Raw genomic sequence first — 26,332 nt, 5'->3', positions numbered from 1 at the left:
TGGGCTGGATGAATGGACTATAAGATGGATAGAAAGCTGGCTAGATCATCAGGCTCAATGGGTAGGGATCAATGGCTCCATGTCTAGTTGGCAGCCGGTATCAAGCGGAGTGTCCCAGGGGTTTTGGGGCCGTTCAATATCTTCATTAATGATCTGGAGGATGGCATGGACTGCACCCTCAGCAAGTTTGCAGATGACAGTAAACTGGGAGGCGTGGTAGATACGCTGGAGGGTAGGGATAGGATACAGAGGGACCTAGACAAATTAGAGGATTGGGCCAAAAGAAATCTGATGAGATTCAACAAGGACAAGTGCAGAGTCCTGCACTTGGGACAGAAGAATCCCATGCACTGCTACAGACTAGGGACCGAGTGGCTAGGCAGCAGTTCTGCAGAAAAGGACCTAGGGATTACAATGGACGAGAAGCTGGATATGAATCAGCCGTGTGCCCTTGTTGCCAAGAAGGCTAATGGCATTTTGGGATGTATAAGTAGGAGCACTACCAGCAGATCGAGGGACATGATCATTCCCCTCTATTTGGCATTGGTGAGGCCTCATCTGGAGTACTGTGTCCAGTTTTGGGCCCCACACTACAAGAAGGTTGTGGAAAAATTGGAAAGAGTCCAGCGGAGGGCAACAAAAATGATTAGGGGGCTGGAGCACATGACTTATGAGGAGAGGCTGAGGGAACTGGGATTATTTAGTCTGCAGAAGAGAAGAATGAGGGGGAATTTGATAGCTGCTTTCAACTACTTGAAAGGGGGTTCCAAAGAGGATGGATCTAGACTATTCTCAGTGACAGCAGATGACAGAACAAGGAGTAATGGTCTCAAGTTGCAGTGGGGGAGGTTTAGGTTGGATATTAGGAAAAACTTTTTCACTAGGAGGGTGGTGAAGCACTGGAATGGGTTACCTAGGAAAGTGGTGGAATCTCCTTCCTTAGAGGTTTTCAAGGTCAGGCTTGACAAAGCCCTGGCTGGGATGATTTATTTGGGATTAGTCCTGCTTTGAGCAGGGGGCTGGACTAGATGATCTCCTGAGGTCCCTTCCAACCCTGAGATTCTATGATTCGATGTTCTGACATCTTCTATCAAGTCACTTAAGGGACAGTGGTTAGGTTTAAAATTTTTAATGTATATTCTCACCTTGTTACTAACTCTTGAATACAACAATTGAAACAATTGTAGAAAAATCTAATTACTTTCTATCACTTTTTTGCTGTTCATAAACTTGAAATAGATCAATTAACTTTTGGAAACATCCTACTAGGGCAGGGCCCCATGAGTTTATACTGCACCTGCCTGGGGCTTAAGGGGTGTTAACCGACTACAAATAGACTAAAAACAGACTTTAAATAGGAGTTAATCTGACACTTTCAAGTCACTTTCACAGTATTGCCAACACCAAGTGTTCAAAAATCATGAATCAGGCTCACCAAAAAACATGAGATTGGCTTTAAAATAATGAGATTATGTAAAAATAATAGATTTGGTGTTCTTTTTATTTGCCTTCTGCTTTTTGAACCTTTAGGGTGCACTGGGGTCATGCTTTAAAGCTTTCTCCACAGCCACGAGGGCTAGAAACTTCATTTTTCTTTAAGAATGAAGGCTGAAATAATCACATATCCACTTGACTCCAAGAGCTGGGGCTTTAAGGAAAACAATCATCAAAGTTCTTTTCAACTTTCCCTTACGGTACTTGTTGACTATCGGTCTCGTGCCAGTATTTAGCCTTAGATGGAGTTTACCACCAGCTTTGAGACTCATGACAAAATCATGAGAGTTGGCAACACTGCAAAGGCTAGTTACTTTCCAGAAGGCTCTTAAACACAACACTACAATGGCTGAGTTGCAATTTTCACAGGAGAGTATTTAAAACCAAACACCAAGAAAATTCCAAATTTAAAGGTGAGAAGAAAAAAAAAAAAGAGATTTCCGAGGTATATAAGGGCCACTGCAGGCAGGAAAGGAAAATAAACAGGCACAGGACCTCTGGGCAGCTCTTCCTCTTGAAAGAAAGTTGGAGGGTCAAATCTTCTAGTCCTTAATCAAGTAAAATTTTGATTGCCTTATATAAGTGCCTCCACTCACAGATATTAACATGTGCTCAATAACTATACACTTCATACTTAAATATCTGAGCCATCTTATTCAGGGCTACACATGTTATACACATTGGCTCAGGAACTACATTTTCTGGCATATTTTGAACAGTGCTGAGCACACAGATGGTGCCCAGTGAATAATACAAATCATGACAATAATCGTTGACTTTATGGACTCTGTGGATGCAATTTCTGTTCTTTGTTCTGGAATTGGCCTGAATACAGCTCAATACATCTGCCTAAGAATTTGAGGCGTAAACACATTTGATACTCAAATGACACTTTCTCATTCCTTCCTTTTCTCGAACTCAGAAAAAAAAAATGACAAAACAAAATGGTTTTCAGTTAAAATCTAAAATTGCACAGCAGCCAGTGCTATACAGCCCAGCCTGGGGCAGAACCTGCCACCTATTGTGGATTAAGTGATCTCCTCTCATTCTCGCTTCATCCTTCCTGACCTCTGTGCTGCTTTACATGTTGTGAATCATGCTTCCCAATCGCTTGGGACTGTTTGCTGGAGTCTTAGAGAACTGGCCTTCTTAGTTTTCCTCCCATCTATCAGAGTCCTCTTTTTTCTTGCAGCGTGCAGCAGAGAGATAGGCTGGTCCAGTGGATAGGGAGCTAGCCCTGAGTAAAGTGACCGTATTTTCCCGAAGAGAAAATGGGACACCCCATGGGGCCGGCCGAAGGCCTCTCACCTCCAGACAGGGCCGGTCCAAGCCCTCCCTACCTCCCTGGGCCAGCCCAAGATACTCTTCCCACCCCTCCATGCAGGGCCAGCCCAAGCCCCCGCTGCTGCCCGCTCGGGGACAGCCTAGCCCAAGCCGCTGTCCTGAGCCCTCCCTCCTGCATGTGGCTGGCATTGCCACTCGCCCTCCTGCATGTTCCTCCGTGCCACGCTAGGGATTGCACCCCACTTTTGTGGCAAAATTGTGCATTTGTCCAGTTTGCGCTTGCCAACTGGTGATCAGCTGGCAAGAGCAAATGGGACAAATGCCCAGCTGGGACAGGGCTTAAACAAGGGACTGTCATTGCCAAAACAGGACAAATGGTCACCCTAGTCCTGAGAGACCTGGCTTCTACTTCCTGTATGACCTCAGGCCACTCACAGTGCCTTAGGTACAGCGTTTGAAAGGTTTTTAGGCACCCAAAGATGCAGCTAGGCATCTAGTGGGGTTTACAAAGCACCTAAGCTTCTAGGTGCTTTTGAAAATCCCACTAGGTCCCTAAATACCTTTGAAAATCTGGCCTTTATTCTCTCTGTGCCTCAATGCCCCATCTGTACAATAGGGATACCAGCACTGCTCTACCTCACAGAGGGGCTGTGAGGAGAAATAGGTTAGTCATTGTGAGGCGCTCAGATACTGTGGTGATGGGGCCACATAAGTACCACAGGTAGAGTGGGAACTTCTCTATACCACTTCTAGCCCTTCCCTGGGTATGGCCCCTTCTTTTGACCTATACCTTTCAAATCTCCCTCTTTTCAGAATGTAAACTTGGCTCAGAGGGCTTGGCTGTATTTCTTCTGAGTCTCCTGCGTTCTCTCTTTAACACTCCCCCCCCACCCCCACCAGGGATTCCTGTTTTACAGGTTCATCTAACCACTTCCAGATCCTTAATTTAATTACCAGCCCTTTCTTATCTTAATCACCCTGCCTCTGTCTGTAAACAAAATACTGTCTCCCTGCCCCAGGGGCACAAACTGGGAGCAGCACATCTCCTCTGCAGAACTCACATTCCACACTAATGCTGTGCTGTAGTTAAGAGCTCCGGCTGGGAGCACACCACCCGTACAAAACTTGGGATAGTGGGCAGGAGTCTTCTCCTCCCCCCACAAATGACACCCCTGATTTTGTGATTAGATCTCCTCTCTCAATGTTTGCTCTGAGAATCATCTCCACAGGCCTGGATAAAGGCACTGAGAACTGTGAAGTGAATCAACATGAAATCAGTGGGGCTCCCTGCTGGCACTGATGTCCCTATGTGTGTGGTCATTTGCAGGACTGCAGACTGAGTCTGGACATTGATGACCAGCAGAATGATCTTCCACATAACTGTATATTTCAAAACCACTCTACTGACATCCCAGTGGCTTCTTTCACTTCTCCTATTCAAGGGTAGTGTGGATCATACAAAGTTGTTTATATTAGTGATGAAACCATCTATCTGAAACTAACCCCATACCTCAAGTTTTGGGGACACCAATAAAATGGGATCTGGATCTGACCCATAGCTGTTTTTGCTTGATTACAGTTTAAAATGTGTAGGGTCACGGCCCTAATCAGTGTTAGTAACAGAACATGACTGCTTCTTGGGCTCATCCTTGGATGACACATGTATGATCTTTCCATAGATATGTTGTTTTCTTTTTAATTAGGTCTGAGAATTCAAGAGATCACAAGCTTATAATAAGGAGCTCCTCTTGATGAAAACAAGATGTCAGACTCATTGATTGCAGATGTACTGAAATGACTGTTCAGCCTTGAAACACTTATTCGTGTAGGAGGTTCTCCACACAATAAAAAGACAGTGCTTTTTCTCATAGCGTCTTCCAGAGACATTCAAATTCAACATGCTTATTTATAAATGCCAAACATACTAATAATATTAGCATTATTGTGTACAAAAAGGATGAATATAAAAATAAATTTACCACATCAAGAAACATCAGAACATTTGCTACTAAAATATATTGGTACCCCAGACTGTACAGAAGAGCAACAATTTTTAAATGAAAAAAACATGCTGCTGAGTGTATGGAGTTAAGCCAAAAGAACATGCCTATGCCATGTTTTAAAAAATGAATGGAAAGATGCCCTCCTCATCCATAGTTAGTGTTTATTATGATGTCACTTAGAAGCAAACACAGAATATCTTTTTCATATGTCGTTCCATTCATCATTTCTATTAATAGAGCAGGTTTCCTAATGTGGCTCCCACAGCCTTTCAATATGTTACTCTGGTTCCCAGTCTGATGAACTGCTGTGCTTTCATAACAAATGTTCTGCTCTCTCTATTTTATGTGGCTAACTTGTGTTTAAAATATCTCTTAAGTAGATACACGTCAATGTTATTGTTAACATTCAGTATTCAGTAGTACTGGAAGAATGTTGAATTATTACTGAACAGGCTAAAAAGAATAAGAAAAAGCTATCCATTATGGTGTTCCCTCTAAATTCAACTGCAAAGAACTACAGTCACTTGAAATAAACCCTGTAACTCCACAGTTAATATGATATGAAGCCTTTAACAGCTAGAGTAATATGCATCTGCCCCCTTATGAACAAGTTATTTCATTTGTTTTTGTGTTTTTTTCCACCAAAATGCAAATACACCAGTATTTAAGCAGTTCTTCGTCAACTTTGAACTTGACTAAATAGTTACATTAAATTTAATCTAATTTATCTTCATAACAAATTATGGGTCAATCCAGCCAATACTTACTACCAGGCACAGTGTTTACTACTGTAAGTAGCCTCATTGATTTCAATGGGGCCTAATTTTCCATGGGGGAGAATTAGCAACGGGGTTTCCAACCTTCCTTTTGGCGAAATGGTGGCATACAAAATATGTTCAGCGGGGCGGAAGGCTGCCTGCTGTCTTCTCTATAGGAAAGTAGGATTGGCATTGCCAGTACCACCCACACACACACCCACACCCACACACTCTCTCTCTCTCTCTCTCCTTTCAGACTTCCCCAGCAACTCTGGGCTACCTAGGATGCCTCAATCTCTAGTGCAGTTATTAAGGAACTCCCAATACTTTTCTAGCTGCTGTGGGAGAGAATATGGGATGACTATGCCATAACAACAGTGCTGTAACAATGCTGTAAAAAGAACTTTTCCTTAACCCTGCAGCCTCCCTCTGTTTATATGTAAAGCATGTAGAGCAGAGGTAGGTATATGTTACTCACAGGAAAGCCAGCATTCCCAGGTAACCCAGGCTTTCCAGGATTCCCAGGAATGCCCTCTGGTCCAGGATATCCAGAAGCACCTTTCTGCCCTCGTGGGCCTGGTTTTCCCTTGAAACAAATTCAAATAGAATATGAATCTACTCAATCTATTCATATTCATGAGCAGTGTCTAAAGTCATAGAAAAAAGATTTCAAAACAATATTTCCTAGGCCCTACTATAATAATAGTCTCAGTAACCTAGATCAACATTTTCAAAAGTGGCCTCTGAGTTTGGATGGCCAATCTGAGATTCCTTGGGTCTGATTTTCAGAGGCGCTGAGGACCTGCAGATCCCAGTGACTTCAGCTAGAGTTGTGACTGTTTGCACATCAGGTGCAAGGTATCTCAGGTGGGACATCCAACAATCAAGGCTTCAGAAGTCAGAGGTGATTTCTGAAAGTATTTGGAGCTATTATATAATTGAGAAATTACATAATTCAAACATGTCTGTATCAAAAACACATGAGAACCTCTCATTAAACAGCACTTACCTTACTAGCCCTTGGTTAAGCTTTCACTGAATGCTATCATGTCATCTTCATCAAAGCTTCAGTGAATTTCTTTCAACAAGATGATTTACCTTTAAACTGCAATATACTAGTGGAAGAGGCTTAGAACTCATGTAACTACACCTCTACCCTGATATAACATGACCCAATATAACACAAATTCGGATATAACGTGGTAAAGCAGTGCTCCGGAGGGGTGGGGTCAAAAGCCAGGGGATCAAAGCAAGTTCAATATAACGCGGTTTCACCTATAACGCGGTAAGATTTTTTGGCTCCCAAGGACAGCGTTATATCGGGGTAGAGGTGTATCTCCAAGTGAATGCACGCACCAGAAATACAAAATATCCTCTCCAACTAGATCACTATGCCTCATCCAAAAATGTGTTTTAAACAGTGATATAAATATGTAAAACATTTGTCATGTAAAACTTGGCTTCAATTTTTAGTGGTACAAGAAACTTGCACCTTGTAATGAGCCTGAGATAAGCTTTGAAATTCCCCAGAAGCCTCCTCTCATCGCTCCTCTCTTCCCTGCTTCTCCTTCCTTTTTCCTGCCTTTCCCCGTGTTCTCTTTGTTCTGCACTACTGATACTACATATGCATCTGTTCAGTACTTCCGAGGGCATATCTAAACTTCTAGAATTGCCACATCACTTAATTTATCCAATAAAATGCTGTCCATCCACTCTGTACAGGATGTGCAGTTTGTTGACAGGCTTCTATTAGGCAGCTGTACTTCTCATTTACCAGAAATGATAGTATGTGAAGCTAGTAAAAGTTATTTACAGCATGTGCTGGTGTGTGTTATTTATTAGTGGACCCAGAAATAGCCTTGTTGTAATGTACACTAGGTAATGTTTATGGAACATTCACTGGTTTCCTCTTCTACTCACCCCTTGTGGAGTGGGGGAAGGATTAGTTCCTCTAAAAAGGAGTAACTGCTTTTTAATGAAAGTGTATTTAATATCTGGGGTCTGATGGAGTGACAAAGGTGGGGAAAGGTCAGAAGCTCAGTCAGCCATATTTGTCATGGGCACATGGATGGAGAGTTCTGAAGGCAGTACACATTCGAAGGAGAATTTATGGGAGCCAATGAGTGAGAGTGTGTGTGTGTGGGTGGGGGGAACAAATGCAGCTAACTTCAGGGTGGTCCCTGTTAATGTGATAAGAACTGTATGATCTGTGTAAACTCTACAGACAAAGAATGTAGTTATAACTTTGCAAATGGGAAGCAGCCTCAGGATATAATTCACTAATTGTACCTCATTCCAATGTGCTGATTAACTGAGAGAGTTCGTTTTCAGTATCATTTAATACCATTTTGTGTTTAATCAAAGATTATTGGCCTGATTCTCATTTACCTTAAGGACAATTACATTTAGATCCACTTTGAGTCCCATTTAGATTGGCAAAGCAGTATAAAGTGGTCTTACGGTAAATGAGAATCAGGCCTTATACTACCACAAGCAATGAATACTTTTGATTTTTATATGCATCAGCATTTGCAGTTATCTGTTTTATAAACCGAACATAGATGGTAGAATCTTGTTACTTACAGGAATTCCAGGTTTCCCAGCTTGACCAGTCATTCCTCTTTTTCCAGTGGGACCCTAGATAATTCAAACATTTGTGAATTGGTCATACCAAAGACATAAAAGAAGATTCTAATGAGAATCTTTTCATTACCTGGCTTTGGATCAGGCCCTAAAAGCATGTCATTTTCAACAATCAAAACAAAGATTTCATAGTGTGGTTGCTACCAGTTTTCCCCTTCTTTAATATACTGTACAATTTCAGATAATTTCAACAGTACCAGAGCTAATCAGGATATTCCAGATATTTAGGTAACTTTGCACCATCAGACAATATCACTGTAACAAAGTACATTTTTCTATTGCACTTTCATCTCTTTTTGAAAAGCAAAGCATACAAAATAAGAAATATGGGCATACTGTATATGCTGACGCCTATATTAGAAAACAGGACTCTTGCCATAGTGAATATTCCCTTTTATCTGGACTCTAAACACAATACGAATGATGAAATAAACAGTTAATTAAAAAAACGACTTTTTGGATTGCACAACCAATGTGGAGACATCTGTGGATTTCGCTAACTTACTGATATGGAGAAGGTAACATTTTCAAAAGCATCTAAGTCCCATTGACTTTCAATGGGTCTGAAGCACTTTTGAGAAGATCCCAAAGCACATAGAAAACTTTAAAAAGCCATTATAAACCACAGTGTATACAGGGATCATTCATCCACTTCAGAGATACAGCCACCTCTGAGTAGACGGCAGTAGTACACAACAACACTACAGCATAGATTGAGTAGAAAAGACCTTTTAAAGTTTTCTGGTCTAAATTATTTTTAACACAATTTCTAGAAATAAAGGCTAGTGAATAACCATACTATGTTAAAACTATATTCCACCTAATAAAGTTTAAACAAACTAAAGATAAAGGTAAATACAAAACCCACCATCCAACTAATGTAAATACCAGAAAGTTAACAAAATACTGTTCCATTGTTTAATTTAATAACTTTTCTTAATAAAACTATGGCACAAAAACTCCACCAATTAAAACTGAAATCTATACATTTAAAGCACACTGTTTCGCTTTCATTAACATTTCAGAGTTCATATAAAATAAAAATAGTTAATTTATGTTCTGTGTGACTAGCCTTGTAAGACTTATTTAGAGCAGCACTATTCACACCACAGAAGCTAAGGTTGTGTCAATGTTTCTATTATTAACCTGCTTTTTTATAAGACTTTAGGCTGTAAAGTTTTGTTCCAGGCTGAATATTGGCTCCAAATTGGCATATGGAGATTTCTTGCTGGGGAGTATTTTCTGACTAATATAATGGAAGTTTTCCCCAGGGAGAGGGTTGAGGGATGACTGTTTTTGTCCTACAGTGTGCATATGTTCTCAAAGTCAATACATCAGAATGCATAGGCGAGGTTTCATGTTGGTACTGGTATATGAGGATTTCAGGTGTTCATTTTGCATTACTGCCCATTTCCAATGTGTCTCAGATTATCATCTATACACAGAAAATGGTTTATTTGCAGCAGGATTGTGGGGTGAGGGTGGGAGTTCTGGGACAAACCACTAATATCCATCCCATTTAAGTTGCAATGGGAATACAGATTACAAATAATCTTTATTCTAATCCTTCTAAAAATATTAGAAGCCAATAAAAGTCACCCAATGGCAGAGTGTGAAATACTTTAGACAACTTACAGCACACCATGAGAACAAAGTATTACTGGTGAAGGAAAATATTTATATTTGATCTTTTCAAGACTTGCTCTGTCATTAGTGTGCTGTTGTTTTGTAGCATACTCCATACTGCCAGGCCTCAGTCGAAAGCCCAGCCATTCTGAATGTACATACTATACAGTCTGATTGGGCTTTCCTTACAGATTATTTCATCAGATGGATCAGTGCTATGTAATTCTGGGTGTTTGGACAGGGCTAGTTTGTCAAGTGGGTTTCCATTTAAGGACATAAAAGGACATTCAAATATTTTGAGAAGAAGCAAATTTGTAAAGGCTTTTCACCACTTCAGGGTAAAAATACTTATCTATCAGGTAGTACTTATTTGCTATCTTAGGTTATTGTGAATTTTTGGTAAGTTTCCATTTCATGCTATTTTTCTCCTTAAGGGATGAAATAGAAACAGGATCATTTTAGTCTCAACACCAATATAAATGTATGATGCCTCAATACCACTGTGCCACTGTCAATCATTTTCAGGAGAACTATCATATCTTTTTTCCATAAGCCTAACAGCTGGAAAAAGTAGGCCAAATATTTCAAAATTGTATTTGATTCTGATATCTGATTCTTAATACAGCGGAGGGATAGCTCAGTGGTTTGAGCATTAGCCTGTTAAACCCAGGGTTGTGAGTTCAATCCTTGATGGTGCCATTTAGGAAACTGGGGTAAAAATCTGTCTGGGGCTTGGTCCTTCTTTGAGCAGGGGGTTGGACTAGATAACCTCCTGAGGTCCTTTCCAACCCTGATATTCTATGATACAGCACATAGGAGCCAGATTGGGGCAGGCCCTTGTGTGGGCACGGGAGAGAGGAAACATGAAAGGAACTTGCTCATTTGTGACCTGAGTACAGGTGGTCGGCCTCAATTGTAGACCTTAGGCTACCTTGAGAGCAATGGCTGACATTTCCTCTAACCCTAACCCCAGCCTACTTTCCCTCAGCCAGTGGAATGCACGGTAAGGGATGTAGAAGTGGGCATACTCCTCCGGCACACCCTGGGAGCTTCAGAAGACATTGTGCTCTGGAGTGGTGAAACTCTTCACTGCCTACAACTCAGAGTGGTGCCTTAAAGGAAGTGTTGAAACTTAGGTAAATACACATTAACAGTTCCTAAAATATTTGGAAATATAAATATGTTGTAATAAAATATGGCAAAAGGAGACATACATCAGGTAATTAGGGCCAAAAATCAACCAACTCCAAAATCAGTTGGCATCTTGAATCTGGCCTAATTTGAAATCTAAATATCTTTTATAGAGAAAAGTCTAGTGAGCACAGGGAATTCTATGGAGAAATACAAATGAAGCATACCTAATTTGATGGGGACCCTGTTCAAGTCACACCAGTGGACAACTATCCTATTCATCGCTGTATGGTTTTAGGTAGCGATCAGGTCCATTGTGTTTGTGAGGACTTAATAAGGCGTAGAGTGTCAATAAGTGGCAGGAAGTCATGTTAAAATAGAACATGAAGACAAATACTGCAGTCATCTTTCAGCACAACAGCTGTAAATCATGTTTTGTTCTTAAAGGGACCCTTATGATTTAAAAACTTCACTTTGTCTTCTAAGGACAATAATGGTTGTTACAATTGCAAACACAAAAGAATTACAATAAAGTGGAGTTTTCTTTTTTTTTTTTCCACCTACTTCTGATCCTCTCTCTCCCTTTGGTCCTTGTTCCCCCAATTCACCTGGTTCACCCTTTAGAAAGAACAAAAAAAAACAAAAAAACAAGCAAACACAATTGGCCATGAAGGTAGGAGAGAAATAAATTATTTCCAATAACAAACACAGAAGCACAATACATACAGCTAACTGCCTGGAACACTTACTGGAGGCCCTTGTTGTCCAATTGCTCCTCTTAGACCTGGAAGCCCTGTGTGACCCTAGAAACAGAAAACATAAATATCACTGCAGAGATAACTCTGATGAGCTGATCATTTTCTTCTAAAGCCCAATCCTGGGAGGAGCTGCGGATATGTTTACATTGCAAAATAACCCACGATGGCAAGTCTCAGAGCCTGGGTCAAATGATTTGGGCTCACACGACGAGGCTAAAAATAGCACTGTAGATGTTCCTGCTAAGGCTGGAGCCCAGGCTCTGAAACCTGACAAGGGGCATGGGTCTCAGCTGGGACCCACTAGCCCAAGTCAGATGACCCAGCTTCTGAGACTCGCTGCCATGGGTGATTTTTTGCACTGTAGATGTACCCTGAAAATCCTCAACTCCACCGAGTTAAATGGAATTCAAGCTGCTCAGCACCTCATGGAATTAAGGCCTTAATGAGCCTTTCTTCATGACAATCCCTACTTCACGCTCACCATGGGAGGGAATTATACATTGTTTAAAGTTTTCTGCATTCTTGCGAGATTGGCTCATACTTGGTTTATTGGTTTATTATAGGTCTGATCTGTTTTGTGTGTGCAAGATCTTTCTGTCAGGGACTGGTTTCAGAGTGGTAGCCGTGTTAGTCTGTATCAGCAAAAACAACAAGGAGTCCTTGTGGCACCTTAGAGACTAACAAATTTATTTGGGCATAAGCTTTCGTGGGCTAGAACCCACTTCAACAGATGCATGAAGTGAAAAATACAGGAGCAGGTATACATACATGAAAGGATGGGGGTTGCTTTACCAAGTGTGAGGTCAGTCTAACGAGATAAATCAATTAACAGCAGAATACCAAGGGAGGAAAAATAAGGTGAGAGTAACAATAGGGAGAAATTGGTATTGGGGAATTTCTGTTACTCTCACCTTCTTGTCAACTGTCTGTAACCTACTGTTACTCTCACCTTCTTGTCAACTGTTTGTAATAGGCCACTCTCTTACCACTTCAAAAGTTATTTTTCCTCCCTTGGTATCCTGCTGTTAATTGATTTATCTCATTAGACTGACCTCACACTCCTCATTGTTTCTGTCAGGGACTGTATCTTTTTGTTTTGCTGATGCCACAACAGTAACAATTGTAATGAGTGTTTGTTATAGTGAGGTTACAGCATATTTGCAGGAAAACTGCATAAAACATACACAAAATTATTAGGATGAAAGTTACAAAATAATAGTGTTTGCAATTCCAGACAAATTTATTAGTTTATTCGATACAGTATAAATTTACACTAAGAACTAATCAATACAGGTGAAGCATCAGCAGCTCACTTGTGTGAGAGTGTGTGTGTGTGTGTGCGCACATGAGAGAGAGAGAACAGCAATTTTGTTTTGCTGTTTTACAAAGTAAGTGGTATTTACCTTGAATCCCTCATCACCAGGTTCTCCTCTATCTCCACATTCACCACTAGGACCCTAGAGAGACAACCAAAGAGCAGAGTTTAATGGCTGAATTGAAATACTGCTGCAGTAACAATACATCTGGGCCTTTCCTTCAGAACAAACCAATCAACCAGCTGTGAGGTTACCAAAACATACATACTGTTAAATTAGAAAATCAGCTAAGTCCACGGAATAAAAATGAACCATTTCTAAAACAAAAATGTATTACAGTAAGACATGCAACCCATCAAAAATATATTGTAAATGAAGACCACAGTCCAAGCTTCTAACCTCCCACAGCTGCAAATCTGGAATAATTCTATTGACATCTAAGGAATCTCTCCAGATTTACACCCATGTAAGTAAGATCAGAATGAGACCCTAACTTTTTTTTTATTTGAAGGGATCATTTGATTCAAATTGCAGAAGATTATAGGAAGGTGCCATTACCATGATTAATATGTAAAGAAAACAAATGACAGGGACCATTAGGTACAGATGGAACCTGTTTTATAATGAACCTGCCTATAGTGAAACTCTGTTCCTCAATCCCTTAGCAAAACCTGCATAAAGAGGTTTAGTGTATGAGAACTGTACAGAAGATGGGGGAGGCAGGGAAACCTCTCACCTAATCCAGAGGCAGGGCCCTGTGAATGATGGTGCTGCTACTATCGCATCCCATCACCTGCAGTAGAAGCTGCAGTTTGCTGACTGCATTTAAAGGAAAAGTCTCAACTCCCAAATCTGCAAGGTGCTGGGTCCCCGCTGGGAAGGGTTAAGCGCTTTAATGCTCATTGCAGTCAATGAACCAAATCCTGCATCCACTGAAGCTGATGCGTGCAGGATCTTAGCCAGTGGAGGTAAGGAGGCTCAGCACCTTCCTGAAGGCACTCAGCATTTAGGTGGATGGAGATTTTAATAGGGAGCAGCTTTTCCCTCCCAGTATCTGAAATAAAAGCACTAAGAAAGCAAATATTGCTTTATTTCAAGGTTACCAGGGGATCATCAGGCGCAGTGGATCTTCAAAGTTTATGAACTGACCCACTGGCCATCTCTATTACACGCTCATCACCACAGTACTGATGCCAGGTCCCTACTTCTCCCCTGCACTCTAATGTTTCTGCAGAGACAGCTGCTGTAGAGCTCAGCTACATGGCATGCATGGGGTTGTGGAATCCCCCTCCGTTGCCTCTCCCCTTTTCTGTGTTTCCATTAGATTTTGGGCCTCCTGAAGCAGCCACGTGGTATGCTTCCCAGCGGAAACCCACATGGAATGGAATGACTCTGCATACAACTTTTGCTCCCAGGGCCGGCTCTAGCTTTTTTGCCGCCCCAAGCAACAACAAAAAAAAAAAGGGCGGCCGGACTGCCGAAGCAAAAAAAAACAACCGGCAGCTGCAGGGAGCGCGTGGAGGGCAGTCAAGGCAGCTCGCAGGGGGGTGAAGGGCGGCGCCTCGCAGCCGGGCGAGAGGGATTCCACCCTCCGGCTTTGGGGTGCCTCTCCTGGCCGGGCAGGGGGAGCCCCTGGGGGCTGCAGGAGGTGCTGGCTCAGCCGCTCCTTTAAAGGCGGCTCGGCTGAGCCGGGCTCAGAGCGGCGCGGGAGCGGAGGCCGGTGCAGGCAGCGGGGAGTGGCTCGTCCCAGGGAGCACGGTGAGCGGCGGGGATCGCTAGTTCCTGCCCCCCCCACCCCCCGGGCCGGGGTCCGTGCCCCTGCAGGGCTGGGCTGAGACTGGCAGAGCACAGGGAGCCGGCCGGGGGCTCCGGAGCTGCGGACCGGGCTGCCAAAGCAAAAAAAAAAAACACAGCAGGGCGGCCAGAATGTGCTGTCCCAAGATTGGCCGGAATGCTGCCCCTTTAAATGTGCTGCCCCAGGCACGTGCTTTCTCATCTGGTGCCTGGAGCCAGCCCTGTTTGCTCCAGTTAGCATGGCAGAATCAACACAGCTATGGATGAGTGAACTAGGTTCTCTTCTTTCTCAGGCATCTTCATGAGAATTGTTAACTGAGTTCCCCCTGGAGGTCCAAATTCTGTCTTCATTTACATCTTCTCATTCCATTGCCTTCAAATTCTTCTTTGTAGGTAGTGCTCACACCATTTTAATAAACAAATCATCATAGCAGCTCACCCTCGCACAGTTGCATTCATTTTGCATTGCTAACAGGAATGAAAAGACACTTATATTGGGTCACTAAAACAAGCAGATAACTACTTGGAACAAATTCTGTTCTCAGACATGTTCATCTAAATGAAAAGTAATCTCATTAGGATAATTTAACAGGGAGTACAGATCTGCTGAGTAAGAAGGTGCCATTTTTGGACAGCCACTTTTTACAGTAAAACAATGTGTTCAGTTTTGTTTCTAATGACACTGGTTCTGCACCTTTGTATGACAAAGTGACCCTAGACTTCTGAGGCAACTGTGGAACTTGTGGAAACTCCATTTACTGCCTCTTGTCTTGAATCACTAATATAATTTTTTTGAGAAAGAAAGACCTACTGGTTCACCTATGGGCCCAGGTGGTCCCAGTACTGTGTTGTCTTCGCCTGGGTAACCCTAAAAGGAAAATAATTATTAAAAATATTTATTTCTGATAAGGAAAATCTACCTAATCAAGTTTTTTTTACTATGCAATACATTCCAATTTTATCTTCAATATTAAACAGAAATAAACATTTCATACAGTGCACACACATGCAAATATGGATTATATAACACATTTATACCAATTAGTGGTAGTGACTACTATCATTAAGGCTGCAGAAAACCCCCTGCTTTTACATGCACTGCACTTTCAAAAACATTCACATTTTGGGCTAATTACTCCTAATCCAATAGGTGTAGAGGAAACACCATTAATTATACTGAATATCATAATAATTATATAGGTTAATTTTATGATGTTTTAAATGTCACACTACTACCCACACCAACAGATAAAACACTCTCTGCTCCAGTAACATATTGCCCTTAAAGACTAAGGGCCAGTTTTTCTTAGGTGTTTAAGCATTCACAGATCCAGAGAGGTGCCTTGTAGGATTTTCAATAGAGCCTAAGCAGGTTAACCTAACTCCCATCGACTTCATGATTGGTAGTTGCCAATCTACTTAGGTGCTTTTGAAAATTCCACCAGGCACCTATCGGCATCTTTAGGAGCCTAAAAACCTTTGAAAAACTGGTCCTAATAGGTTACTCTGCAAGGCCTTGATCCTACAAGCTCATCTGCATGGGTGGATCTGTGTACCTGTCTGACACCCCATTGCCTTCAGTGAGCATAAGGGTCCGCCTGCAGGATCGAGGTCTAAAAGAATCAGAGTGAATCTATAACATTGGGTCCTGATCCTGTAATCACTTTCTACCAAGCATAGGCCCTAATCCACCAAAGCACTTAAGCATGTATTTGACTTTAAAGTCAAGTCAATGGAAATTCTCACATGCTTAAAGTTAAGAACAAAGTTAAGTACTTTGCTGGATCTACGTTGTTTACTACTGTAAGCACACTCAGGGAAGTCAATGGTGCTGTCTGGTAGTGCAGAAAATGACTGCAGAACTAGGACCTTATGTTTTATAAGCTGAAACATTTTATCATTCTAATTCTTAACTTTATCTTCCTGTAATTTGTTTCCCCAGTTTTAAATTTTTGCTCACACTGCATCACAACAGCAGAGGTGTCATTCTTTTTCCCTTTGATGGTTTTGGATAAACAAAGGCTGTGAAAACTGTCTTTTGAGAAATGCTTTGATAATCTATGAATGTACCGCAACATTTACACCCTTTACAATCACTGGGACTGTAAACAACAAGAACCAGTCTCCGTACCTTCTCTCCTTTGGGTCCTGGAGGACCAGGTGATCCTGGCTGACCCTGATGACCCTAAAAAAAACCCCAAACAACTAAATATAAAATGTTATATATTGCTCAGATCAGTACTTTCTGCTGTATGATAAATTGAATAGTGACAGTTCAGACAAATTATGGGCCCAGTCTGGAAATTTGTTGCAGGCAGGTAGACCTCTAGGTGTACAGTCACAGAGGCTCTGTCCAGACAAAGGGGGCCAAGTGCAGGATCAGGGCATTAGTTTGCAATTAATATTTGAAGACAAAGATTTGATGATTATTCCATTAGGTGACAGCAGGAATCCACCTATACTTTGCTTCTACTATATCAGTTTGGAAGAAAATGATTATTTTTTGAGAGAGGCCACAAAACATAAATGTCCTTCTTCTAATCTTGTTAAATCTAAAAACTACAGGTTCTCTTATTGAAAGGGGAAATGCCTGTCCAATCAGCAGGTAATGGCTAAGTTTTTAGGAGCTCTCTTCTGCAATTATCCTACATAAGTAGTCCTTACCTATGGGACAGTCCTAATGAGTGCAGTGGTCGAGAGCAAGGATTTCATGATTGGGCCTCATGTGCGTAAGAAATAATTGCCAGTGAAACTTTATTATTTATCAATCCATCCATCAAGATTAAATTTATTCATTAAAAATTAGTTTTCATGTAAAAATATCTGGTGTGTCGGTCACCTAGTTGGATATTTACACATTCTTTGTATAGCCGACCTCCAATTATGAGAGATTGTTCAAAATATATTGTAATCACAAAATTATATCTCAGATATAAATACTGACATATATACACACACACACATATACATTAATTTGGTAATAAGCTCACCATGTAACCTGGAATTCCTGGCTCTCCTTCAGGTCCCATTACTCCTAAATGTCCCTGTTAAACAGAATAATCAGTGATAAAGAAACTAATTGCTTGGCACTTGAGTAATGGTTTCTTCTTTGTACAGAGGATGTGTATGCAGGCATGAATATCATTACTGACCATTAGAGGGCATACAAGAAATCTGTACAAAACCAGGGTTGCCAACTTTCTAATTGCACAAAACCGAACATCCTTGCTCCGCCCCTTGCCCTGCCCCTTCATCACTCCCCCCCCCCCCCCCCCCTCTGTTGCTCACTCTCCCACACCTTCACTCACTCACTCATTTTCACAGGACTGAGGGTATGGGCTTTGGGGTGGGGCCATGAAGGGTTGAGGGTGTGGGAGGGGGCTCCGGGCTGGGGCAGGGGGTTGGGGTGCAGGAGGAGGCTACGGACTGGGGGCTAGGGCCAGGGATAAGGGGCTTGGGGTGCAGGAGGGGGCTCTGGGCTGGGGCCGAGGGGTTTGGAGTGTGTGGAGGGCTCCGGGCTGAGGCAAGGGGTTGTGGTACAGGAGGGGGTGTGGGCTCTTAGGTGGGGCCAAAAATGAGGGGGTCAGGGTGCAGGAAGGGGCTCTGGGTTGAGGCACAGGGTTGGGGTATGGGAGGGGTGCGGGCTCTGGGTTGGGGCCAGGGATGAGAGGTTTGGGGTGTAGGAGGGGGCTCTGGGCTGGGGACGAGTGATTGTAGTGCGGGAAGGGATTTCAAGCTGGAGCAGGGGGTTGGGATGCGGGAGGGGGTTCAGGTTCCAGGAAGGAGTTTGGGTGCGGGAGGGGGCTTAGGGCTGGGGCAGGGATTTGGGGTGTGGGCTCCAGGTGGTGCTTACCTCAGATGGCTCCCTGGAAGCAGTGGCATGTCCCCGCTCCAGCTCTGCATGCTGCCCCTGTCCGCATGCGCCGCTCCCGCAGCTCCCATTGGCCACGGTTCCTGGCCAATGGGAGCTGCAGAGCTGGCACTCGGGGTGGGGGCAGTGCGCGGAATCCCCCTGGCTGCGCCTCTGCCTAGGGGCCGCAGGGACATGTTGCTGCTTCTGGGGAGCCGCACAGACCCAGGGCAGACAGAGAGCCTGCCTTAGCCCCGCTGCGCCGCATCCGGATTTTTAACAGCCCAGTTAGCAGTGCTGACCGGAGCTTCCAGGGTCCCTTTTCAACCGGGTATTCTGGTCGAAAACCGGACACCTGGCAACCCTAGTACAAACAGGGCCTTATCCAAAGCCCATTGAAGATGATGGAAAGACACCTATTTTAGAATAGGGGGTGAATTTAAAAATATGACTTTAGAATATGATTCTGATCACAGACACATGGGTGCTTGTGTCAGAAAATCCCACTTACAAGGAACAGACTATATTTTTGGAGTATCTGAGAATAAACTTTGTTCAAAGATAAAAAACATTCCCCCACTGATAGTATTGTTTGTATACATCTTATATCATCTTTGGTCTAAAAATGTTTTAAGGTGGTCAGTTATAAACATCCTTCTTTATTATATTCAGCAGATGATTCCTGAACTACTTAGTCTAGGCCAAGATTCAGGGTAACCTTGTGTGATGACAATAGACAGTGTAGATTGTATTAGCTATTCTAGGAACAAGACAGAGAGAAATGTAGGGTCTATCTGTGTCCAGCAGCCTCAATAAAAATTACCTTTTTAATTCACTACAAGCAAGACTTGTCTCTTCCCCTCTATGAGATTCCATGCCCCTAAACTGTAAATACATGACTCCATAAAAAATATATTGTACTAACCAATGGACCTCTAGTTCCTCTTGCGCCTTTAGGACCAAATTTTCCAGGTTGGCCAGCATCACCTGTGGCTCCAATCTCTCCTGGAGGTCCTAGCTGCCCCTTTTCCCCCTGTTGGTGTTATTTTATGGAAAGAATTAAGACATTTACATTACAATTAAATATCAGTTTATACCTTAGCAAAAGAGTATCATTTAGTAAGGGTATTATTTTTAAACACACAATTTGCTTTTAACTGTAGTTTTTAAATCTGAGAATCTAGGACATGCAGTGAGGAGTATTTCACTAACAAGCATGATGGTTTGTTAGTAATTTATTTCTATATTAGCCAAACTGAATGTTTTATGCTACTACTAGTGATGGGCTCAACCTGCAAAATCCAGAGCCACATTTTGATGCAAACTTCACCTGAGCTGTACGGAACTTGGATCTGATGTTCTGTTTTGGGACCATACCTACCTACTACAGGCTCCATTGCTGTGCAAGTGATAGAAAATTATTTGCCCAACTTCAGGGCAAAGTGTGAGATGAAGTATATGGGGACTTGATTCCTCTTACGCCTAGGGTTTCCTGGCTCATCGCATGAGCCTAATGATACAAGTGGCACAAAAACTTATGGTATCTTCTGGGGCTCTGGATCCATCAACACCAAGTGATTAAGAGGAATTATTTTGTAATAGAAATTCAAGGCTCACACAGAAAGGAAAGTAGGAAAGCTGAAAAAGACATTACCTTTCTTCCTGGGCGACCCCTTTGACCTGGATTTCCTGGTGTTCCTTCAGGTCCCTGTGTATTTATCATGGAGGGAGAAACAGATATTGAGAGGGCTCTGAGAACATGTTTAAATTGCACTCCAGATTGGATAATCTCTGTGAGGCCTTTGAAAATTAGAGATGTAGGTGGAAAATTTTTATTAACCTTGGCCTTAAGTTAGCATGGGTTATTAGAATGAAGTAAGCATCAGGTCACTTTTATCAAATGAGTGAAAAGGCACCAAAACCAGCCAAACAGAAAATATTCATGTGGGAATAGAAGTAATTTTGTCTTCAAGCCAAACACTGCATCTAGTGAAGTATGATATGCAGACAGTGGAAAACTGACAGTGGATCCCAAGGTTCCGTCTATAGAGGGAGCCCTAGTGAGAGCAGTAAGGCCCATGCAGGGCTCACCGCAGGTCTGAGGCCTAAACCAGTAAGCAGCAGGCAACATGGTGCACAGTTCATTGCTGCCAGCCACCCAGTAATCCAGGTGCAGGGCCCACCAAGCAGGAGATGAATATCAGGTCCATGCTGCCCCTGCTATTCAAGTTACACCACAATATGACCAAACCAAGGGGGTGGAGGGGGGATGCCAGGCTGTTACTAGGAGTCTTATGATTCCAAATGAGCCAGAGTGCTCAACAATTGATGCTGACTTTCAAGGGGGAGAGAAGAAGTGTAGGGTTTCTTTTTCTGGAGGGGAGAGAGACATTTTGGTGAATTCAGGATCAATGCAGGTTAAACCCATCTCCTACTTTATAATCCTCCTCTATGTTTAGACACGGCCCCAAAGCAAAACTATTGGTTAAAACATCACTGAATTTTGAGGAAATTCATTTCCTGGTCTAGAGCTGAACTTTGGAGCTTGTCCATATGCTCATAATGAGGCCAAACCAAAATGCAGGGTCCAAACATTCTCAACCTTTGAGACCTTTAAGGAAGAAGGAAAGCAATTTACTATAATGGCCTTTGAAACATCTGAAGGAGCAGAAGCCTGAAAAAGCTTCAGCTAACAAACAGCTAACCACCCAATTAGTCTTGTTTTGTGATGCACAATAAGACTTTGATGATGAGATTTGCTGTATAAAAATATAATTTTATAAAATGAAGATGTGCTAAAGCTGGGTTGTTTTTTTGACCATTTCAGTATATCAAGTAGTGCAAACAGAAAGCATTCAAAGTGTTCTGAGTTCTTCCGATGTTTGTAGCAAGGAGAAGAAAATAGCCAGCATGGTACTGCTGATCTCCAGATTTATGCAAAGTTAGTAGGGCTTAAAATCAGCAAAGAGGAAACTAAAACCATGAGAATCAGCTGAGTCAATGTCAGGGACCATAAACCCTGGCCCACAGGGCTCTGTGGAGCTAGCAGATTCCAACTTGCCACCCAGGGACCAGCTAATTGTTATCAGAATAGGAGCTGAACTCAGACAGAGGACCCAGTCCCCAGAGCTGATTGGCAGAACACTTGGGGCCCTGATTGGTCCACAGCCCCTATTTAAACCCAGCACAGGAACAAGAAGTGTCCATGCATCTGGGATCCACCTTGATCTGGACTGTGCCTTGTGCTTCCTGCTCCTGCAGCTTGACTCTGGTTATCGATCTCTGGTTCTGCTCTCAAGTATGTCTCCAGTTTCTGGGGTCTCCTGGTAACCTGACTCTGCCTGCTTCCTGACATTCAACTCTTGGTTTGCCTTCTGGGCTGTCTTGGATTCTGACTTCTGTGTGGCTGATCCGGCCTGACTCCTGCTTTGACCACTAGGTCAGACTGCCCACGTCCCGGTCATGACAATCAGCTTTAATTCCCTCTGGGGACTCTAGCTGCTGTGCTGCCTCTCTGCATGCCTCCAACATCCCTGACCATGCCAAGGGCTCAGTTTAGCCCTATACTTTTTATTCTTGAAAAATATAAGAAGCTTGTTCAATTAGTGATTTCAGTGTTTCCCCTAATGCATTACATAAAATCTTAAAGCATTTGACTCTCTGGGACTGCATATCTCAGGGGACTTGATCGTGGGGTGAAAAATATAATATGCTCCTTTCTCAGTTTGTGAGAATGTTTCTTTAAGGAGCCAAGAATAAGCAGTATGTTGCAGAGGTCCTCCAGAAGAGTTTAAAATTGAAGACAGTTGGAATGCCTGAGCTTCCAAGAAGAGAAAAGTTCTCAAGAAAATGCAAATAGGGACAGGTGAACCCAGCTACCCAAATTTAGCAAAGGAATGTTACAAATACTTATGTTTCTAAGGGCTTGTCTACACTACCGCGGTAGTTCGACGGCTGGCAATCGAACTTCTGGGTTCGATTTATCGCGTCTGGTCTGGACGCGATAATTCGAACCAGGAAGTGCTCGCCGTCGACTGCGGTACTCCACCTCAGCGAGAGGAGTACCGCGGAGTCGACGGGGGAGCCTGCCTGCCGCGTGTGGACCGCGTCTGAACCGCGGTAAATTCGAACTAAGGTATGTCGACTTCAGCTACGTTATTCACGTAGCTGAAGTTGCGTACCTTAGATCGAATTGGGGTGTTAGTGTAGACCAGGCCTAAGTAATTACAATGTCCAGTATTCAATCCAGATTTGAACAGAAAGGCTACAAAATTATCCAGAATCTTGAAACTCTCAGAACTACCTCAGCTGCAGGTTCAAGACATGCCTCAGGTGTATGATTCCAATTTCAACCATGACCAACTGATTACTCATCTTCAACTGTGGGAAGCCAACTGTCAGTTTACAGAAAGATCAGTGAAGTCAGTTCAGAGATACCTCAGTATGCTAAACCAAAGCAAATTTCCACTGTTTTCAAAGTGGTGATATTGATAAATGATTTTGGACATCAGTAACTAATGATGTATACGAGCGAGTCCCAGAATAAGTTATAGCTTTCATTTGATCAGATGGACTCAAGGTAAGTGTTATTTGTGCTCTCTCCCTTTGAGGGAAGGGGAACATAACAGCAGGGAGAGGATGGCTGAGGCCTTCTCTCTAATCTATGTGGTGCCCTGTGAATAAGAATATTTAAGTCCCTTGTCCATTCACACTGTCTGTGTCTAGACTCTAAAAAAGGTACTTTTTGTAAAGTGACTTTGAAATTGCCTCCCTTCCCTCAGTTAAGCAGAATCTGGGGAAAGTGATTTAACAGAAATTCGGCTCAGCGGAGCTCATCTGATGAATTTTCCAATTCTAGGCCAGTTGTTTGGCACAGTCTAAAAGTTCTTTTCATCTGATAGCTGTTCAGTGGTTTCTCTAGAATAAGTTATTGCTTTCACTCTGGTTCCTAGTGAATGCAGGTGCCCATGTGATGATTGGTACCAAGTGGCACTATTGATATTCTCAGCAGAAAAGCTAAGTGTTGATTGGGGATGGTGGCTGAACTGACTTGTCATTCCTACAGGTGGTCTTTCAAAGATAGCGTTGAGGCACATAGCTGAGGCAGCACAGGGTCTATGGGGAAACTGTTTTGTAGATTGAGAGCGCACCTTTCACCCTACAGGCTGTCACTCTTTACAAGCGCTAAATTCTTTTGCAGAACTTTTTTTTTAAAAAGTTTTAAGGCTTATAATTCATTGTTATAAAAGGATTTGTAGCTAAAACCTGGTTACACTTTAAAGCCTGAAGCCTCGGCATTTATAAAAGTTGCAGATTGTTTTTATTTATTCAGTACTAGGTGCTTTATAGACCAAAAAATGGCAGCTTTCTACCACAAGAAGCTTACAATAACAGACAATAAAACATTAGACAATCAAAGGATGACAATAAGGACACAGGTAGGGGGAGGAGGAGGACAATGTGTACAGCATGAAAGGTCATGACATAACATTTACTGCTATGTATGTAACTTGTCAGGAGGGGTTTGAAGTAGGAGACTTTAAATTACTGGTATATGTTGCACAGGATCCTGGTGATTGTTCCAGGCATAAGGGAGTGACAGTGAGGAGTCAAAAATCTGCCAAAAGGTTCCACATTTAAAAAATGGCCAACATGGTTCTCTTCTTATCCATGCATCAAGCCATGGAAAGTTATATGGAAGTGGCGAGCTCATTCAAAGGAGATATTTCTTTTTGCAAGAAGTAATACCCAGCTTGGTTGAAATTTATACTTACTGGAATACCCATTATGCCAGGTTCACCAGTGGGGCCTGTAATTCCTGGAATTCCGGTTTCTCCTTTTTCACCATCCTCTCCTGGAAGCCCTTGGTCTCCAGGGATCCCCTAAAATACAGCAGAAGAATAAATCAAGCCTGAAAAGAATTAAACTGTTATTTGAACCATGTTACACAAGAATTCCCTGCTTATTTTTGGCCCTGATCTAAAGCCGATGGGGTCTTTCCACTGACTTCCAAAAGGTTTTTGGATCAGGCCCCCAGTTAGGGTGAAATGATTTTTATCCAGTTCAAATTGCCCTCATAATGCCAGATTTTTGCCTGAGTCGTATGCAACTGCACAATTCTTTGGAGGCCTCACAAAATCTTCCTTCCTTCGTGTCCCTTGCACAGGGGCCTAGTATAGTCTCGGTCCTTATACTCCTTTGAAAGCAAGGACTGCGAGTGGCTTAGCACTTGGCCACTTTTGGTTGGCTATGTAAAGAATCACATGTTGCACCCTCTTAAGGGTCACAGTCACTGTGCTCCCCCAAGCACTGGGGTTGTGGCAGGAAGCATTGTGCCTCCCTGAGTGCCCTTTCCCAGATTTCTTACTGGGCTGGTCCATAGGGTCCATAAATAGTAAGGCAATAGCTTTTACAATCCTTAGTTATTTTACATTAAGTGCATCATTGGGCTTGTGAAATACAGATAAGAAAAACTGGACTTAGGTAGGTAGGTTCTTAACTACGTAAGTAAAACCAGGAATATTTCACACCTATTATGAAAAATGAAGACTACCTTTGAGCCATCTTTCCCTTGTACACCATCTTCTCCTGGGGATCCTGGTTCACCCTAATTTTGAGAAGAAATAAAACAAAGTTACTGCCACTTCCCAAATATCTGAAGGAGCTCTCTTTGTTGGGACAGAGTTGCCTGTGAAGAACTTGTGCTGTTTAGCATTACATGCATTTTTGAACTGAAATCAGATTTTTGTAGACAGATTTTTTTGTTGCTGGGATTTTTTTTTGGTCTTCATTAGAACGTAAGAATGGCCATAACGGGTCAGACCAATGGTCCATCTATCCCAGTATCCTGTGTTCTGACAGTGGCAGGTACCAGATGCTTCAGAAGGAATGAACAGAGCAGGGCAATAACTAAGTGATCCACCCTATCATCCAGTCCCAGCTTCTTGCAGTCAGAGGTTTAGGGACATCCAGAGCATGGGGTTACGTCCCTGACCTTCTTGGCTATTAGCCATTGATGGACTTATGCTCCACAAAATTATTTAATTCTTTTTTGAACCCAGTTATACTTTTGATCTTCACAACATCCCCTGGCAAGTAGTTCCACAGGTTGACTGTGTGTTGTGTGAAGAACTTCCTTTATGTCTGTTTTAAACCCACTGCCTATTAATTTAATTGCTTGATCCCTAGTTCTTGTGTTATATAACGGGGTAAATAACACTTCTTTATTCACTTTCTCCATCCCATTCATGATTTTATAGACCTATCATATCCCCCTTAGCCTTCTACTTTCTAAGCTGCGCAGTCCCAGTCCTTTTCTCTATCTCCTTGTATGGAAGCTGTTCCATATTTCTAATAATTTTTGCTACCCTTCTCTGTACTTTTTCAAATTCTAATATCTTTTTTGAGATGGGGGAACCAGAACTGCATGCAATATTCCAGGTGTACCATGGATTTATATAGTGGGTTTATAATATTTTCTGTCTTATTATCTATTTCTTTCCTAATGGTTCCTAATATTGTGCTTTTTTGACTTTAAAATCTTATGACCATGAAATTAACCAAAATGGACCATGAATTTGGTAGGTCCCCATTAATGGCTCAGTTATATATATCGCTCAAGATCAACACTGTCCATGAAAAAATCATCACTTACCAACAGTTACAACACCAAGGT

General features: G+C 42.4%; 1 protein-coding gene across 1 annotated transcript in view; it reads right to left on the bottom strand.

Moving 5' to 3' along the window:
- The window catches only part of LOC113407190 (collagen alpha-1(XXIV) chain-like), a 238,741-nt gene that overhangs the window by 33,875 nt on the left and 178,534 nt on the right, over window positions 1–26,332 (bottom strand). The window contains exons 36-47 of the mRNA XM_026655329.1: window positions 25,211–25,264; window positions 24,432–24,539; window positions 20,312–20,365; window positions 19,583–19,690; window positions 17,798–17,851; window positions 16,939–16,992; window positions 15,619–15,675; window positions 13,101–13,154; window positions 11,689–11,742; window positions 11,504–11,557; window positions 8,123–8,176; window positions 6,018–6,125 (exon numbers count right to left, since the gene is read on the bottom strand). Coding sequence (XP_026511114.1) covers window positions 6,018–6,125; window positions 8,123–8,176; window positions 11,504–11,557; window positions 11,689–11,742; window positions 13,101–13,154; window positions 15,619–15,675; window positions 16,939–16,992; window positions 17,798–17,851; window positions 19,583–19,690; window positions 20,312–20,365; window positions 24,432–24,539; window positions 25,211–25,264 — 813 coding nt within the window. The remainder of the gene's footprint in view (window positions 1–6,017; window positions 6,126–8,122; window positions 8,177–11,503; window positions 11,558–11,688; window positions 11,743–13,100; window positions 13,155–15,618; window positions 15,676–16,938; window positions 16,993–17,797; window positions 17,852–19,582; window positions 19,691–20,311; window positions 20,366–24,431; window positions 24,540–25,210; window positions 25,265–26,332) is intronic.

The sequence above is a fragment of the Terrapene carolina genome, unplaced genomic scaffold (genome assembly GCF_002925995.2).
Source record: "Terrapene carolina triunguis isolate 2854851 unplaced genomic scaffold, T_m_triunguis-2.0 Scaffold210, whole genome shotgun sequence".
NCBI classification, from domain to species: Eukaryota; Metazoa; Chordata; order Testudines; family Emydidae; genus Terrapene; species Terrapene triunguis.
The sequence above is the reverse complement of the archived record's forward strand: the minus strand, read 5'-3'. Positions and strand labels throughout refer to the sequence as shown.